The following is an 18850-nucleotide window of genomic DNA, read 5'->3' on the forward strand; positions in this document are numbered from 1 at the left end:
TGAGACGCGCAGGTTTATAACCCACCTGTTTAAACTGTATTACGGTTTAAAGCTTGCATTATTGCAGCAGTGGCAGGTGGATGGCTGCAGCTGTTGGTGTGTTTTGGAGAGTTTTTAATGCACTGTCTGACAAATAATGTCACCCGCACTGCGGTTAGAGCCACTGCCGGTAAATCTTTAGTTTCAGTTTGTTGTTGTCACAGACAGACGGTCATCACCGGTCGATCTGCCAGTTTGGGTTGTGTTTTTGTGCACTTTTGCTGTTTTCTCCTCTCCGTTCCGTGTGTGTGCGTGCGTGTGTGTTTGTGTTCTTTCTTGTGATGTGGAAACATGTACTTCCGGGGAGCCGTGGGACAGAACGGCAGCTGACCCGCCGCACCTGTGCTTAATCGCTTCGCCGGCTGCTACTAGAGTCCTTGACTCTCATGTAAAATCTTTGTCTCGTTCCTGTTTCTATCATTTAAGAAACATCTCTAAACTGCGACATATGGTCTCTTCAGCTGAACTGGAAAAACTCATGCATTTGTGTCATCACGCTTAGATTACTGTAATTCCCTGTTTACTAGCTTGGATAAATCATCTCTCTCTCTCCTCCAGGCAATACAAAACGCAGCAGCCAGACTACTAACTCGTTCTACCAAGCGTGCCCACATTACTCCCATCTTATATTCTTTACATTGGCTCCCAATAGAGTTTAGAATTCGCTTTGAAACTCTTGTTTTAACATACAGAGCACTAAATGACCAGGCTCCAGATTATTTATCCAAGCTTCTTAGAAAATACACTGCTGCTCGTCATCTCCGCTCACAGACTCAGAGTCTGGTTGTTCCCCGTACACGACGGAAGACAAAAGGGGACAGAGCCTTTCAGTCTGTTGCACCAAGGCTGTGGAACAGTTTACCACTACAATTACATTTGCTTGACTCTGTGGATTCTTTTAAAAAACAGTTAAAAACTTTTCTGTTCAAACAAGCCTTTTGTTGTTCTATTCATTTTATATATATTTTTTTTTACATTATTTACATTTGATCTTTTACACTGTATATGTCTATTGATTGTATTGTTTATTTTAATATTTGTGTACAGCGCTTTGTGACTGTCTGTCTGTGAAAAGCGCTTAATAAATAAACTTTACTTACTTACTTACTAATCTTTTGACATCCAGACCTAATTACCGGTGCGGTCGGATGAGAGCCAGCACTGGAACGTTGCGCTAAGCCGGGTAGCGCAGCCGCGGTTAGTGTTTCAAGATTGTGAACGTGAGAGAACAGTTTAGTTACTGTATGTTTGTTTTCTCGCCTGTCTCCAGGATCCGGGGAACAGAGGAGCAGCGAGAGACGGAGTTTTGGATTATTATTGCACTGTCACGCTGGGAGAAGTCACCGTGCTCTTTTTGATTACAGTCGAACTGTTGCCTTGTTTTCACTGTAAATAAATTCACCATCACTTCGCAAGGACTCTCGGACCTGAGTCCTCTAATTCCATCCACCATGACAGTTGTAGTGACTTTACTCCTTTCAGTGCCACTTTAAGCTTTTAAAAACTTTACTTTTAGGTTAGTTTGAAAAAGTTTCAGTGGGAAGTTTAGTCTTTTGTGTGTTATTATTGGAGTATTTAGAGTAAGAAAAGGCTTTTAACACTAAATGAGTGACAAACACAGGTTTATCACTGAGTAAGGCCCCAGTCACACAGGCCGAGAGAGCAGTCCATAACATTTAGCAACCTCTAGGTATGAGGTTTCCCTGACTGGTTGGCAAGTTGTTGCTGGAGGTTGCTGGCAGTCATTGTGAAGTCAGTCCCGAACAGGGTCACTAAAATCTCCTGTGATAGCTTTGTTCACTAGCACACTGTTACAGATTCGTGTAAGTGCATGTGAGACACCAACTGTTCACAGACTGGTATAAAATGTGGAAAAAGTTTGATGTAAACCAGAAACTGAGAACACTTGCCTTTAATGTAAAAGTTTCAAAAGGGTCAGCTTGTACTTTGAAGGAGAACGGTGTCCATTTGCAGTTTTACTTTTCACAGCTTCACTGCTGCTTGGTGAGCAGTTGGCAAGTGTTTGCAGACAAGTTGGCGTCTTCCATGCAAATGAAAGGTGACTGCAGCATTTGGACTGCCAGCAACCACATTTTTCCTAGTGCTCCTATTTACCAATGGTTATGAGTCTCTCAGACTCTTGAGACAGCATTATACATTTCAAAATAGCAAACAAGTTAATGTCACATGGTTAACAGTCACATGACTGGAAACCTGAATCTTCCCTGATTTGACACCTATTGTTCAGGTGAGAGTAAAAAGGTCATGGAGCTGTGCTGACATCACAGTAAATCGTAGCCATGGAGTTACTCATACCTACCCTCCATATTTTCCATAAATCAAGATATAGCTACTTTTTGACAGCTGGCTAGCTAACCACATGACGTTTTCATGTCAGATGATATTTAAATATTTACTGTTAGTTTAAAAAAGAGAAGGAGTGAAGAAAGGGGAAGATGTCCAGGCAGAGTGCAGGAAGCTACAGAAGAAATGCGTCATCACAGGAAAGACGGGATAAAATCATGACATCAAATCTTCTGTTAAAGGACTTTGTTATAAAGTTTGATGCTTTCATTATTCAGCTGTTAAACAGTTTGAACTTCTCAAATATTTTAAATATTTCAGGTTTAGTGTTTGTTTTAATATGAAGTCGGGTAGTAAATCATCATCAGCGCACATCTGAGGTGAAACTCATCAGTCATTAACTCGACTTCACACTTTAGTGGCCAGAGAAGGTCTGAGGTCATAAACCTGTGAAAGAAGCACACGTGAAGGCTGTGAGTGCAGTTTGTAATAAATGACAGTTTATTATAAAGATTACAATCTGTTGCGTTGCAGAGCTCATCAGTTGTCATCGTGTGCTCTTCGGTTTTTAGAAAAGGGAAGAAAAAACTACAAGTACACGCACACCACTCACTCCAGAAGAAACTACAAACATACTGTAAAAAGAGGAAGCTAGAAAGGGGGGGGGGGGGGGGGGGGGAACCATAAAACCATAAACTTATAAGCAGGTGGAGATTTAAGAGGAGGGGGAGGAGGGTTTCACACGCAGGTTAGAAAGCCAGGATTCTCAGCCAATCAGCAGGAAGCTGTGGATTATTTTCCAGTTTTCCATTTTGGCTCATTCTTTCAGATTTATCCTGCTTCTATTGATCAATTATCACTTTATCACACAGATTTGGAAGAATCTGGAAGTTTTTAAGTTATCGCTTCAACGTTTATCTGCAGCACCCCCTGCTGGGTGGCCTCTGGTTTCTACAGTTGTCTAACCCTAAGCAAAAGAAATTCTGTTCTCAACCAACTTTTAACCAACAAATATGTGAAGTGAACATTTATAAATGATGGCTTTCTATTCCCTTCTGTTTTTGGACTGTAAAATCTCTAAATAAAAACTTCTCATTTTTTTAAACAGAAAAATGTAAAAATCTGAACTCTTGAGTTTCCTTACTCTGCCGTGGGCGTGAACGTTACTGAACTTTGTGTATTTTCTGACACTTCATGGACATGAACGCTGGTAAAAGAGGCATGACCATCCTCAGCTACCGAACATCGAGGAACATAAATAATAAATATTAGAGGTTTAAACCACGGCTGAGGAGCTATGGTTTGATTTATATCCTCATTTTTCTCTTAGAGGAATTATTAAAAATCTTTTCATCACAGACCTGATTATAACAGTCAAATATAAATGACATTGTTCTGATAGGTTTACAGCTCATATTTAACCCTCGAGTGACCAAGTAGTGCCAAGTGCAAAAGTTTTGAGGCACTCACATATACATATGAATATATGCAGGTATTTTTTTAGAGAAATAAACAATCTGAGCTCGTATTAAATAGCACAAAAATCACGAGGCAGCTTTTTTGTGGTTTTCCGATTGACTTATTATCTTTGTAGATGGCCGGAACACGCAAACACAAACTGTAGAACCAAAAATGACCAAAAGTACTTGGACAGGGTTTTATCTTGTAGACTGAATAACACTGTAATCCAGCTCACTTCAGATGTATTTAAAGTTACTGAATGGGATGGTTTATGAGCCCCGCTCTTTATTTACATGTGATTTAAGGATAGTTTTAATTATAAAACTGCTATGCCAATATGAGTGTCAATAAATGGTATTAGTGAGAATTTGTTTTTGAGATTTAACAGACACGTCTTTATTTATTGCCTAAGTAAAGTAAAAGTCATAGAAATGATAAAACTTTATTTGTATAATTACTGGCTTAATTATGGATAATTAATTATGTTCACACTGTGCGGTCTCAGTCTTTGTTCGGGGACGTCTTAAAACCATTAAAACACACACACAAAAAAATTCACATTTTTTCTTAAAAGAGTCCAAATCTAAACAGTTAGTGCAAAGTGGGATTCTGTAACTGAAATATAAGCACACATTACATCTTTGAGGCCGCAGGGACTGTGATTGGCTCTCGATAGCATCAGTTCCTCATACACGTTTCTGACTTTCCATCTGCTTTCAGTCACTTCATGGAAGAAACTCCACCACCAAAAAACTAGCTGGTGGTTAAGTAGAGTGATGCGGGGCGCATCACACGAGTATATAAATGTTGTGAATGTTGTCAGCGACCTACGTACTCAGTTGCAGGCTGTGCATGGATTCAATGACTGAGGCCTCACAGGGTTAACTGAAAAAAAAATGACTGGAGCTGTTGTAATGACATTATTCAATGGTTTAATGAGGTGGTTCTGAAACCATGATGACGACAGTCAAATGACACGAAGCTGTGTTGAATAAGTAGAATAAGAGTGTGCTGATGCTCGTACAGTAACCTTTACGTAAACGTCTACTTGGATCTATTTTGTTGTTAATAACCAACAAAAAAAAGAAAGTTTGAAAAACAATAGTCTCACTGGGTGAGTAGAAGAATTGGTGCCACCTGCTGTTTAGCCCTACTTACATTTGATTGGCTCAAATAAGACAGAACTGATTAAATGTTGTCATTTCTGATTGGCTGAGAAGTCCTACGATGGGCGACTGACCTCATGTCAGGTGTAACAGAGCACAGGCGGGGACCCGAGGTCGCTGATCTGCTTCCAACCTGCTTCACTGACTCATTCTGCGCATGACTCTGTACAGTAGACTATCAGTAGTCCATTATAATATATACTACACATGTACAGAATACCTGACTCAAGTGATATTCTCTCAGTGTAAGCAGCCACACTGCAGGACTCTGAGCTGCAGATTAAACATTCAAAGACACTTTTGGTCCAGACCGGTTTGGCTAATCGATAAAACCAAAGGAAGCAATAATGATGACCCGAACTGAGTTTTTGTAGCTTTCCACACAGACCATCCACTGATTCTCTTTTTATTGTGTTTTATTTTAAAGCATTTCTGCAGAGCATCTTTCTCTGCTCAGTCTGCGCACAATAAGTACAACATCAATTGAGGGAAGCAAGAAAAGAATCAGGTACTAGCCATTTTCTTTTCTCTGCCACTTCTGTTTTTTGTTTTGTTGGTCACATTTTTTCCAGTGTTATTTCAGACTAGAGTCATTACAGTCTAGTCTGGATAACCAGAAACAGAAAGTATAGGCCTGATTTCCAGGATGTCTGTCGCAAGAGGAAGAATTACAAGAAGCCAGACTTTGGTCATCTGATTTCCCATCAGATGTGTAGCTTTATTTAAGTAGAACTGAAGGTTAAGATTGGATGAACCCAACGCAAAAATATCCTGAACTTAAGCAGAATTTTATTTTATAGTGTATTCAATTCAATTCAGTTCTATTCAGTTTTATTTATATAGCATTAAATCACAACAACAGTCACCTCAATAATGTAAGGTAATAGTACTGGTGAGTGTTTCTGTGGACAAAAACACCGTTAATTTATTGTATATTTAAATGTACGCACGTTTGATTTCTTCATTGAAAAAATGAAACCTGGTTTAATTGAAACTTGCACTGTTTCCAGATGGAGCTCAGTGTAGCTGCTTACAAGCTCTGAATATCTCATTAGATTAAAGACTTCATAGACTACAGCCTACCAAAATATTACTTTTTTAAATAAACTTTGTCTACTTTGTATTTTACACTATAGCTACATTTTATTCTACCATAATATATATTATACAGACCATATAGTCTACTGTAATGTGCTGTAAATAGTCTGTACATTCTATATTATTTTGTCCATAAAAGCATGTCAACATCAACTTGTAGAACTTTGGAAATCATGACTGCAGCTCGGCAGGTTGTTTGGGAACTGGACTTGGAAGGAAACGAGACAGAAGCAGTCGATCTGCTGCGGGAACAGGCACTGAAACTTCGATTGTGCTTTAGAGGGCGGCAAACGGAGGGATTCTTTTTTAAACCAAATTCAAATATTCAGAAAAGAAGGGGGCGATGTGACTTTAAGAAAATGTCTGAAATAAAATTCTATTCAAGTCTCCGGTATGTAAAGAACGCTGGTTTATAGGTTGGAGGAATCCAGTTTCCACCCACTTGCTGTTAATGTGCAAATGTAGAAAGACAGTGAAATAAAAAGGAGGCTGTTTGAGTTGTACTCAGGACTGCTCTATTTTAGTTTTCTGAATACAACACTACACTGTGTACATAAGCTAGAACATTCACTTTTACCTTGTGATGGAGCTAGGCTAACAGTTTCCTCCTGCTTCCATGCTTTGTGCTAAGTTAGGATAAACACAAAGCTCTCAATAAGTCTGTTTTCTCAGGGCAAGAGGTCAAAGTGATGGATTATAATAGTATCATTATTAGTGCTGTAGTAAAATATGAAACCTTTACTTATTTTGTTGTCATCTGTCTGATGTTGTGATGTTTAATGTGTGCATATAAACACATAATGAGGTAAACATGAGTAGAAGTAATCCCTGTGAGCTGAACACTTGGCCTTCAGAGTACACCTCACAAGCACTGGATGCCGCCCCTCGGCAGGCTTCCAGAAGTTAGCCAATAAGAGCAAAGTAGGCTGTCAAGGAAAGAGCCCGAAGATAAATTGGCTTGTTTCAGACAGGGTGAACTGAGGGCCTGTATAAAGACAGGAATGTTACTATGAAGATTATTTGAACTTTGACCTGTACAAAGCTACTCTGATCTAGCGCCAGTATAAAAATATAAAGGTCCCCTTTAACGGTGCGTTCACAACAAACGTGAAGCAGAGTTTTCACACGGTACGGATACGATCAGTCTGTTTAATAATACAGGCAAATCCACATTTGCTCGCATGAGAACCCATCAGCGGTGATCCTCTGCTGATACCAGTGAGATCAGAAATGAGGGAGGAGCTTATCGGCGCTGGTCGAGAACAGCTGGAGCTGAAAGGTTCGACTTTGCTTTTAGACAAAGAGGGAAAAAAAGGAGCGAGCTCGGAGGAAACAGAGTGTAAACTGTGAGGATGCGTTTCTGGAACTTGTTTGCAGCTTCGTCTTTATCCCGCTGGCTGCTCGGTGAATATTCACAGGTCACCAGTGTGGCTGATTCCACGGGAGGTGAAACTTTGCTTCACATTTGGCGTGAACGACACATCAGGATAAAGTGCGCCAGCCGGTTTCCATAAACTCTAACTTAGATAGCTTCCTGTAATTTTGGACAGTATCTCCAACTACATGAATTCTTTCAGCTTCTTTGTGATTAGATTCCACAGCAGGCAGATAAATTACTTATTTACATTTATTAGCAGCATATAAACATGTAGTTAATATTTGTAGTGTGTCATATATGTCCAGAGGTTTGTTCCAACTCAAATTGAGCTTTTGAGGAGCAACTACAACTGCAAGCAGAAGATTTTCTGTTATTTCTGGTGACGTGATGGCAAAAACTGCAATCCTGACTATTTTGATCAGCCGTGATCATAATTTGATTTAAACTCGATTACTTTGGAAACATCATGGATTTATTCAGTATTTAAACCCAAAATGTTTCAGAAATTTTCGGTTCATTTGAGTCTCCTTTTCTGTTATCTGAGATTACATTTTGAGTGACAGCTCTACAGATCAATATTTCTTTTTGTTTGCTTGATTAAATTGAATCCATCCAAATGGTGAAATATATCTTTATAAGAGTCCTGGTAAATTTCCTTTAGGGGAAGGCGCTAAATCTCCAGAAAAGCCATATCTTACACTGCTTATAATATCGTTCCCTGTTGCCTATCCATCTAGTGGCGCTAATACTTTATTACAAGTTTATATACTGCTGGTAAGTGTAAATATACATTCAATTTAATTAATTGCAAGAGAGTGATCTAGAGTCTGCAGCTGTGTTGGATACTGAAACTGCACAAAAATCCTTCACCTCTGCATTTCAACTGTGACTTAACATAAAAACGTTTCACGGTGAAAAATTAAATAAGATGAAGTAGAATTAAAATGAATGGATGTTAAGTCTTACAGGGGAACTCTGATGTAAACTCTGCGGTCAGGAGGAAACCCCACATATGGCAGGGATGAAAAATCCCCAGTATGGCAGGGAGGAAACTCCATTTATGGCCTGTTCCTGAAAGTCGTTCTTTGATTAAATTTCAGGGGGCTAATTAATAGATATCAGGGTGGGGAAGATAAAGAGGGGAAGGAGGAAAGTATTTTCTGTACAGATGGCTTTAAACAAATAGCACCATGTACAGTAAGCCCTCAATAAGCAGGTTAGAAACCAGAGAGGTTTACAGTTGGAGCTCTGCTGCAGCTCTCCCTGAAACACATAGCACATCAGCACAAAGTCACACTCATTGACAAATCATTATGAATTCCAAAAACATCATCGAGATGACCTTGAAATTCAACTCATTGTCAAATCATAAGGAACTCAAAATCATTTTCCGGACTATTATAAACTCATCACCACCACATTATTGTTACTTGTTATTCATAAATTCTAAATGATCAGCTTTAAGATAGTATGAACTCAAAAATTAACACAAACTCGTCATGAGTGATTATTTGGGAAAACAAAAGTTAAGTCACAAGAAAAGGACGGACAAATATCCGCAGCTATAATTTCCTGGTGTTACAGTAGAGACTCCCAGTAGCTTGCCAGTCATCCAGCTCCGCTAGCAAAGGTCCAGCTAAACTCGTCTGGGGAAGCAGAACGGCACGAGGACACGACCCGTCTCGATGTGTTTGTAGTCGGATTGTCACATCAGCTCTTTGATCACCATTAGAGGCTGGCAGCAGAGCTGTTTGTAATGGTCCAGACCCGAATTCAGGTAATGCTTTCATAGCTGATGTTTCCAGATGTTTGAGTGTTTACTGTCCATCAAAAACTGTAACAACAAGCAACTGTTTGAATTTAAGCTGCAGCTTATAGTCTTCAAGAATCGTAATACATCATAAATTTTATTAACAGTTACTGAGTAGTTACCTTTGGATTAAAAAAAAAAAATGGCCACTCAAATCTCTCGTAGCTTAAGAGCAGAGTCGTGTTGATAAGATTTTTCAGTTCCTTTCATTGTTCTGCCTTTCTCAGATGCACTGACTGTTATTTTTCATTTTTAAATCCTGGCTGTACAGAAGCAGCTGTTTCATAAGTTACATCACGGTCAGGGAAACTTTGATGGTTCCCAGTTTGTTCACATTGTGGGACTTACTGGTACATTTTAATTCTAAGTATAGTAAAATTTAGTGGCTTGTAGTGAAATTGTATACTGGAGAAGATTCTGCTTTTATAGGTAATGTTATCCCAGCAATTGGAAAGACTAGCAAACATGCTATCAGAGAACACTGACAAATCTGTCACAGTGTAAAACCGAGTCCAGCTGACAAGATTTAGTCAGTTCATTTGGTTGTTTCAATAGTTCAGCGACCAGTTTTCACATGTCTGTCATCGATATTTTCTATTAGTGTCTTCTGACATTTTATAATTCCCAGTTAAATGACTGAGTGTCCATGTCTGGGAATGTTAAATGTTTTAGTGTTTTTTGTTGGGGGTTTTTTGACAAAAAGAAAACTGTTTTGGACTAATACTGAGGTGGCGTATTTGAAAAAAATAATTCTCTGATCTTTAATATTCTGGGAAGCATGGACTTATTTTCAACGCCAAATGAAATACTGCAGTTGAACCTCATGATTTTCCTCATGACCACCTTTGTTGGTGTCAGATTGTTAATTTGTCTCTTAATCATTCATCACTGTACATAAATAAAAAAGGATTCAATTTCTCATTTAAAATATTAGCCTATAGTTCATTTGACTTAAAACTTTTGGTATAATCAAGAACATTGAGTTAACACAATGTTCAAGATTATTAAAAACATGCCATGCACATTTAATTTCATGTTAATTTTGTTTTAAATGAATCTACGCAACCATAAGTCAGTCATAACTCAGTGTGAAGTGTTTGGTTTGGTTGGGAGTTTTTATGGGGCATGCAGACATTAACAGGCAAACGAAACATCAGAGGTCTGCAGCTGCTACCAGTCCTTATGTTGCTGATCAAAGAGCTGATAAACCAGAAAACTTCTGGTCTAAGGTCTAAATATCAGTCACTGCTAAGATTATTCAATTCAAAGAGATGGCCTACTGTCTGACCAGAGGTCAGGGGGTCTGAGGTTACAGTTTAGGATATCTAAGAGGTGGGTGGTCAGAGGTGAGGGGTCAAGTGGAACCATCCAGCAGCTGTCGGAGTGCCCTCTCAATGTTGATCCGGTGTCCCAGCCTGGTGACTCCCAGCTCCACGTAGTCCTCTTTGGTGAGGGCAGGGAGATGGGAGCCTTCAATCTCGTGGTCCTGGAAGCGCTGGCGGTGTTCGGCCAGACCCACGCTCTCCAGCCAGTCACCCACATCGTATTTATTCCACAAGTTGAGGGGCCGCTGCCTCCATGGTCGTAGGGACAACAAGGGCCCACTGAGGACCGGGGAGGGGCAGGGCGAGGCATGGGGTGAAGGGGAAGGGGAACGGGATCTGGTTCGTGCACTGGCGCTTCGCATCACAAACCGAACCTCCTTTGGTTCTGAGGGGAGGCTGAGACTGGAGGACTTTAGGATGGTTAGACCGCGACCTGAGCTCAGATCTGGCCTTTCAGAGCAGGGGGCGGTAGTGGAGGGGAGTCCCACTGACCTATCAGAGGGCGAGGGAGAAGGAGAAGGGCTCCGGCGAGTGACAGGGTAGCGACTTCCAGGTCGGACTGTATAGGAGGCGCCATATCCTCTCTGGGAGATGGTGTGAAGTTCACCGAGACTGGAGAACAACCTGCAACACAGCAAATAGAATGTTTAGTTATGAGTTAAACACAGTGTAAATGATCCTTTGTTAAGCCTTATAATCATTAGTTACAGCTTCCTGTCAAGTATTGTATTCTTATGTGAAAGTTGTGGCAGATAAATTGTACATTATTCTTTTCAAATTTTGAAACAGTTGTTGAAGAGAACACCCTGCATTTTGACTGTCTAGATAAGAACCTTTGGTTCTGCAGGACTTTGGAAAACTACTTCAGGCTTCTTTCTGTTGAAAAACTGGGGCTAACGCTGGGCAAGCAATTTCATATCTTTGCTAATACTGATCATGTTGTACAGTCATGAAACTTCATGTGTAGCATTGTTTCACTGGAAGTTAAACACACCGATAAACCATTTTAACATAACTTGGTTTGGTTGTTTACATTTCTGTACAGAATATATGAAGATGGCTGTGTTTCTTGTGCTACCCACAAGAAACACAGAGATTAGGGTAAGATAAAATGTCCAATTGATGCCTTGTCAAAGGCCAACATCCTATCATGTTTCGTGGAGTACCTCAAGGCTCTGGTCTAGGTCCTTTTTATTTTGCTAAGTACCTTAGAGTTATGTCTTAAGCTAGGCTATCTCCTTCTTCTTAGTATGTAATCTGTCTTAGATCAAAGTACATTAAAATACTGTTCAAAGTACTCCTTAGTGTCTGCCTGTCTCTGTCCTAGCCCCACTCTTAGTTTTGGTGTATATTAGGTTTAGTCCTAGCTCCTCTTCTATTTTTGTGATTTGAAAATGATAACAGAAGCTATTCCCCCCAAAAACTTCCTGTACAACTTCAAGATATAAACAAATACAAGGCTTGACAGGGCTGTTGTGCTCTGTTATAGTTGCTGAGCACTAAAAAGATTATTCCTTTCAGGTGATGTGGTTATCAAAGATTTCCCTACTTTAGTTCAAAAGACAGATGGGAGAGTAATTTGAGATATTTAGTAGTTAGTCAAGGGTGGTGCATGTTAGTCAGCTGTTAGCTGATGAAAGCCATCTCTTGGTAATAACAAGAAATGTTTACCAGAGATTAAAACCTACGATTTACTCTCCCCACTGTCCACACATCTGGAACAATACAAATAACAGACTGTTACAAAACATCTACTCAAGCAAACACACTGCATGACTGCCAGATCAACAGCACACCACACCAGTATTTACAATATTTGATGTACCTGGCACCTCCTACTGGTGACCTTCGACCTGGATCGAGGGGGCTTGGCTCCTCCCCCAGAGAGTGGCTATCTTTGTTGAGCAGCTGTAGCCGATTGGCTAGATCCAGTCCAGACCCCGCTCTGCCGCTTAGCTCTAGTGCAGAAGCTGACCGGCTTGTTAGATCCACAGCTGAGCCGGATCCCTGGCCTCCCAAGGCTGCTGGACGCCCCCCCCCTTCCTCTGGACTGAGGCCCCGTCGATCTTGATCCCCACCCCCCCACAACTTAGACCTCCTTTGAAACAAATAGCGTGGCTGTCGGCCTCCGCCACTGGTGGGAGAGGAGCAAAGTGGGGAGGAGGGGGAGGATGATGATGCAGCAGATGGGAGGAGCTCACTGTCTGACGACTGCTTTAATAGGGGGTCCCGGAGTGCAGAACGTCCTCGACCGATAGGTGAACGAAGGCGAGGCTTCAAACCTGATGGGGAAACGGCGGCGGATGAAGGAGATGGGTGAGTAGCGGGTGGGGAAGATGGGGAAGATGGAGCAGGAGGAGAAGCCAGGGTGATGGAGGGTGGAAGGGAGCTTGGGGAAGACGAGCTGTCATGAAGCCTTTCATCACCTCCTTCCTCCTCATCTCCTCGTCTACCCAAAGATTCAGGACCACTCTCTCCTCCCCCTCCCTCTCCACCTCGTCGTGGCAACAAGGTGAGAGAGGATGGGGGAGGAGCAGCAGGAGGGCTGCTAAAGCCAGGAGGGGGAGTCACCAGACCAATTCTACGCAGCTCCTCCCTAGTTTCCTCATCGCTGGATGATAACAAGGCAGGTGGGAGTGTCACTGTGTAAGCCCCTCCCTCCTCCTCTGAACTGCCAACTGTGAGGCTTCTACGTCTATCAATCAGAGGAGAATGAGCCTCATTGGCCAGTGGTGGCAAAGGGGAGGGTCTCCAGCGCTCAGGGGAGGGTGCGGCAGGTGATGTCACTCCTCCCTCTGTTTCTGGGCGCTCAACTTGTCCATCTGGGAAAAGGGGTGGGGTTATGCGTTTATGCCTTAACTCAGGACTCGTTTGGGGAGTGGTGCGTTTGGTCCGCTGCTCAGGGCTTGTCTGAGGAGTGGTGCGCTTGGATCGTGGCTCAGGACTGCTTTGTGGGGTGGTGATGGGCGTTCGCTTGTGTCTGCCCTCAGGACTGGCAGCCGGGGTGGGGATTGGTGTGGTGGAGCCAGAAGCGTGTTTAGTTCGAGGCTCAGGGCTCGGTGTGCGGGCGGTGAGCGCTCGTTCTCTTGCAGCAAGTGCCAGGGCGAGTGGAGAGGACGGGTCTGAAGACAAACAACACAAGTGAGAATAAAAATCCATCCAGACAAAAACTTGAATTCCAAGGTTCAGTATATTGTCAAGGTCTAGGATCTTACCTAGGTTGTGTTTTGTTTTGCAATATCTCTTAATATTCTATCTTATGTTTTCTGAAGTCGCTAGCTCTGTCCCGGGTCCTGTTATATTCTGTAAAGTGGTTTTCTTTTGAGTTGCCTTCTACTATGCACAGTACACAAAGGCCCTGTCTGCCCTCAGTCTTAATGCCTTTACTTTGTCTGGCCATTTCATGTTTTGTTGAGAGCCTCAACCCTGTGTTCTAGGTTGTGTTTTATTTTGTAAAGTGTTCTTCTACTACGTGGAGAACATTAAGATCTTGTCTGATACCTTCTTCAGCCTTAACACTTTTTCTGGCCTGGGTTGTTCCCCACTAGTGTTTTGCGGAATACCTCCTTAGTTTTAAAATCTCTATTTTTTATTTATTTTCTTCACCGGTACTGCAAGGTTTTACCTGTATACCCCTTTTGATCTGTCAAGCACTTCAAGGCTCTACTATTCTTTTCTATTCTAAGCTTGAATTGAATAAAACTAACTTTTCCAGAGGTGATTATTGTTATTAACCCATACAAAATGTGGCAGCCTGATTCTCATTGAGAACATTCATTAACTCTGTGCTGTCAGACAGACCTAGAGGTTTCCCTGTCAGTGGGTGGAGGAAGGTATGAGGCGTCGGTGAAGGTGACAGGACCGGAGCTGGAGGGGGAAGCTCGCCGAGGTCATCCATCGAGTGGCTCTGCGTCAGAAGAGGCGGTGCCTGATTTTCGGACCCCGCTCCCTCCACTGACAAGAAGAGAGACGACCGGCGACCCTGAACTCGAGCACGCTCTGAAAGAACCTGCTGCTGGTACAGCTCAGCCCTGCTGGGGCTGCTGGGTCCACCTCCTTCTTTGGATGAATCGTGATCTTTGATCCCAAGACCTGGAAAATGTAAATATTAGGAGTCTATTTTTCTTTTGTTTTGGTGTCTCAGCCTAATTTTATTTTAAATATATTTAAAAAATAAGCAAACATGAGTCATGGTTCTCTGAACAACATATCCAATCATGCACTTAGGATTGAGACAAACATGCCACAGACATCAGACAGAAAAATGCTAACCCTGCTCTTCAACAGGAAGTTGTTTCAGTAATGGTGACTTCCTCCTCTGGGGTTTGGTAGGCGGAGCCTGTTGTCCCACATTAGCATAGGGGTTTTCTATTGCTCTTCCCCGACGTCGCGACAGAGGTGAGTGGCCAAGGGCGGGGCTAGTGCTGTGCAGCGATAGCGTAGATGTGTGTGTCGCGGTGTGAAGCGTGTGTGTGGCGGTGTGTGTGGCGGTGTGAAGTGTGTGAGTAGCAGGGGCACCGTGAGCATCAGGCTGCAGTGGTGGAGGCGTGTCCTGCAGGATGATCATGGACCTTGCTTTCCTCTGCCGCTCGGCGTGGGTGTGGCTCCTCGTCGGTGAATCTGAAAGCTCCTGAAGCCTTGGCTCTGCCCCTGGCTTGAAACTAGAGCGGGTCAGTCCATCTCCTCGTGCTGGAGGAGGAGGAGGGAGAAAAGAGGGAGGAGGGCCAGAGTCGAGTATGAAGAGCGAGGAGGTAGAGGATGCAGAGGGTGGAGGAGGCGGTGCTGTCTGAGGAGGAGGAGGGATGAAGCTGTCTGTCAGCGAAGAGCTCCGTGGAAACCGACTTTCATTGATCAGAGCTGTGATTCTGTCGTCGTCCGGTGTGCCTGTTGTAGTAACAATGAGATGTCAAAATAAATCGACCACACCGATTGGTCTTACGAAGAGATCTTATGTCTGCATTGGATCAATGAATTAAAGTTCTTGGTATAAAGTTATCTGTGGTGTTAGCTAGCTTGAAACCAGTCTGCCTATTACAGCAGCACTATGATGATTTGGCTTTCTTCTTGGGTCATAAAATGGGAAGCCAATGATGCCTCGACTTTCCTATTTCCGGTACTCTTATGCTCAGCCAGTGACATATTTTACAAAATGTGAGCCTATGAGATAGTTTGGTGTAATGCCACATTTCTCACCAAAACTCTTGGTTCTGGACATCCCTCTGGGTAAAGGCATGGTGCTCTTCTCTGGAGCTGAAGGGGGCACCAGACCCTGACGCTCAAACAGCGACTACAGACACAAACAACACAAAGATTTTGTCAAAAATCCAAGAGTTAAGATATTTATTTGCTTTTCTATGCTAACAACTATGTACTTTTTACATATGAAGTCAGTACTGCCATGAAGTAAATAAACCCAGTTTATTTTCCTGGGCAACCAGGGTAAATGTTCAAACAAAGGTGGTTATTGGCTCAATAAATCAACCCAGGGTTTCTCAGTCAGCTGCTTATACTCTTAAATAAATGTGTTGCTTAAATGCTTAAATACTTGGTACTTTTAAGAAAAGTAACAACCCCAACGAGTAAGTATTCTTATGGTGTCTGTGATCTCAACCACATCCTTTAAAGTACAGGTGTTTTCCCCTTTCTCAGCAAAAGTGTTCAAATCAGTCTTTGGACAGAAATACTTATTAGTCACAATGTTTTTCTTTTTACCATCCACCATCTCTCTCTGGCAATGCCAAACAGATTATTCTGCTACTGACATTCAGGTGCCTGACCTGTGCCTGATTAGCAATACCTCTGAGCATGAACCCGGCTACAAACAAGCCATATTTGACTGATCTGCACAGAGACCGTTCCACCGATTTTGAAATGTTTACCGTGACCAAATCTATTTCCAGTAAGTAGCGACCAGTTCAGCTAAAATAAATGCTTGTTTATTATAGAGATGGTCCGATTCGATATTACGTATCAGTATCGGTCCAATACTGACTTAAATTACTGGATCGGATATCGGAGAGAAATAAAAAATGTAATCCAATCCATTAAATATCAAAAAAGCACCTCACAAAACTTGCCACATAGCGTAACCCAGCTCATAACCTTTACACATCGGAGGAGCATGCGTCTCACGATAGAGCGGCTGTGGCGTGTGAGACCTATTGGCGGACTGGTTGAGCATTTGGAGCCTCGCTACTGCTTCCAAACCGGCATTTAAAGGTATCCCAGAGAAGTAAAGCAAGTGTGTAAGTTCATCTCTGAATGTCTGTAAAGCATTCCCAGCGAATGCTGGGAGCGACTGCCTCTCTCTCTCCCTCTCCTGCTGCTACTTCAATCATGAAACTAATCAATGATCAGCTGATCGGCTTTTCTGACGCAAGTCCCGTCTCTCTTGTTTGTTTATCGCCCACTTTACGCCAGAAAGAGGAAACAGGCGGATAAACAACAGCGGCACGTTTAAGCTTGAGAAGCTGTTGTTAGGATTTATTTAATATTACTTTCTACACCAGGATCCTTTTCTATGTAGCTGACAGCTGGTAACTGTGCAGGGGCGGGTCTAGCAAAGTTTTGCCAGGGGGGCCGATAGGGCATTAACAGGGAAAGGAGGGCACAAAGACATACTTTTCTTTCTAATTGTCATGTCTAGCTTTTAATTAGTCCTGTCAGCGTTAACCTTGTTAAAATTACATCATTTTAATGAGGTTAACGCTGACAGCACTACTTTTAATAAATAATTATCTGAATCTTACAACCAAAGTTTTCATCTGATGTAAAATTTATAGAAATCCATTATTGTATATAGGAACATTTTATAGAAATTAAATTTATAACCTAGTAAGCTATAGTACTTTTTCCTTTGGGAAGGTACCATCTGTGCAGTCTGCAATTCTGTTGAAGAAAGATGTTGAATCTATTTAATTATTGTAGAAAAATTATTGATTTCTGTGCATTTTCTTTTTACACTTGCATTAAATTACAGTCAATTACATCAGTTAAGCATTATGAGGCAGAGGGTTGGGGATGGTTCCCTATGATTTTTATTTGGAGTTGACAACCCTATTAGTTAGGTTGTTTAATATTTCCACTAAGTACTCTTTAAAATACCAGAATAGGGAGGATAGTGTAGGTTTAAGTTTATTAGATTGGTCAGTATTGCTGATGTATGAAATATTTTCGGTGTAGTGTATAACAGAATCGCTTTAGTTTTGGTTTTTTTTTAAACTTGAGTATGAACTTATACAAAATGCAGCAAGATATTTAAAAAAAACATTTTATTGTTTATAAAATACGCTATATCGGATTTATATCGGTATCGGCAGATATCCAAATTTATGATATCGGCATCGGACAAAAAAAAGTGGTATCGTGCCATCTCTAGTTTATTATTTGATGTTATGGGGGCTTGAAGGCTTTGAGAGAAGAAAATCTGATTAGTCTGTGTGCAGGTAAACACTGAGCTGTGAAAGCCTGCGACTCAGGAATCTCTGATTAAAAATCATCCTCTCGCTACGGTTGCTATGTGTTTATCACATTAGCTCAACCGTGTCTTACATTGATCTCTGCCTGTGTGATACGCCGGCTGGTTGGCCTCTGCTTCACCGTCGCCGCCCTGAAGTCATCTGATGGGCGGCCCCTCAAGACGACTTCCTGTTGACTTCCGGCCAACATCTCATCCAGTTTCTCTGGAGCGACAAAAAGGAACATGAACAGACTCCTAACAAGACATGATTAAGCATCCGGTACACGACCACACCACTGTGAAAGTTTCCAAACAGCGTGACAAACACTGTGGCGAAATCATGACACCAGAGCTACATCACAACATCAGTCACCAGGGCTGCAGCAGGACTTCACGCAAAACAACTCTCAAAAGTGTCAAAATAGAGAAAAAAAGGTGTTTCAATTTAAAAGCACTTAGTGTTACTGTTTTTTTTTTTTTTTAGGTTTTTCAAGCATCATTTTTTTGTAGCATCCCCCCCCTTTTGGGAAAAACAGGGGTCAGGGGGTAGATGAACTTATATCAATGATGCCTTAAAAAAATGGACGCCTCAAATAAAAACCGAACATGTGCTGTTTGTGTGTAATTGTAGAAGCTATACTCGATTCAGCTACAGCCCTGAAAAGTCGCGACATCAATGGAAAACATCAGCTGCTTTTCCACCTAACATTCCAGGAGATAAAATTAGGCCAAAGTGTTGGCCCGAATTCCCCAAAATCCTAACTCTGTGCCTTCTTGTCTCCTCTGTCATCCACCCTGTGCCCTTAAAAT

The 18850-nt window shown here is 41.8% G+C and overlaps 1 protein-coding gene across 6 annotated transcripts in view; it reads right to left on the reverse strand.

The window, feature by feature from the left end:
- Positions 1 to 2827: 2827 nt before the first annotated feature.
- shank3b (SH3 and multiple ankyrin repeat domains 3b) overlaps positions 2828 to 18850 on the reverse strand; it is a 59482-nt gene continuing 43459 nt past the window's right edge. For 2 of the 6 annotated variants that reach the window (XM_080887536.1, XM_080887535.1), the window contains exons 20-26: positions 18133 to 18263; positions 15775 to 15868; positions 14854 to 15465; positions 14383 to 14673; positions 12407 to 13703; positions 12270 to 12296; positions 2828 to 11205 (exon numbers count right to left, since the gene is read on the reverse strand). In XM_080887536.1, the coding sequence (XP_080743662.1) occupies positions 10611 to 11205; positions 12270 to 12296; positions 12407 to 13703; positions 14383 to 14673; positions 14854 to 15465; positions 15775 to 15868; positions 18133 to 18263 (3047 nt within the window). In that variant the 3' untranslated portion in view covers positions 2828 to 10610. Of the gene's footprint in view, positions 11206 to 12252; positions 12297 to 12406; positions 13704 to 14382; positions 14674 to 14853; positions 15466 to 15774; positions 15869 to 18132; positions 18264 to 18850 lie in introns of all 6 variants that reach the window. The other 4 variants (XM_080887537.1, XM_080887540.1, XM_080887538.1 and 1 more) reach the window with 3 other exon arrangements.

The sequence above is a fragment of the Rhamphochromis sp. 'chilingali' genome (assembly GCF_963969265.1).
Source record: "Rhamphochromis sp. 'chilingali' genome assembly, chromosome: 7".
Lineage (NCBI taxonomy): Eukaryota > Metazoa > Chordata > Actinopteri > Cichliformes > Cichlidae > Rhamphochromis > Rhamphochromis sp. 'chilingali'.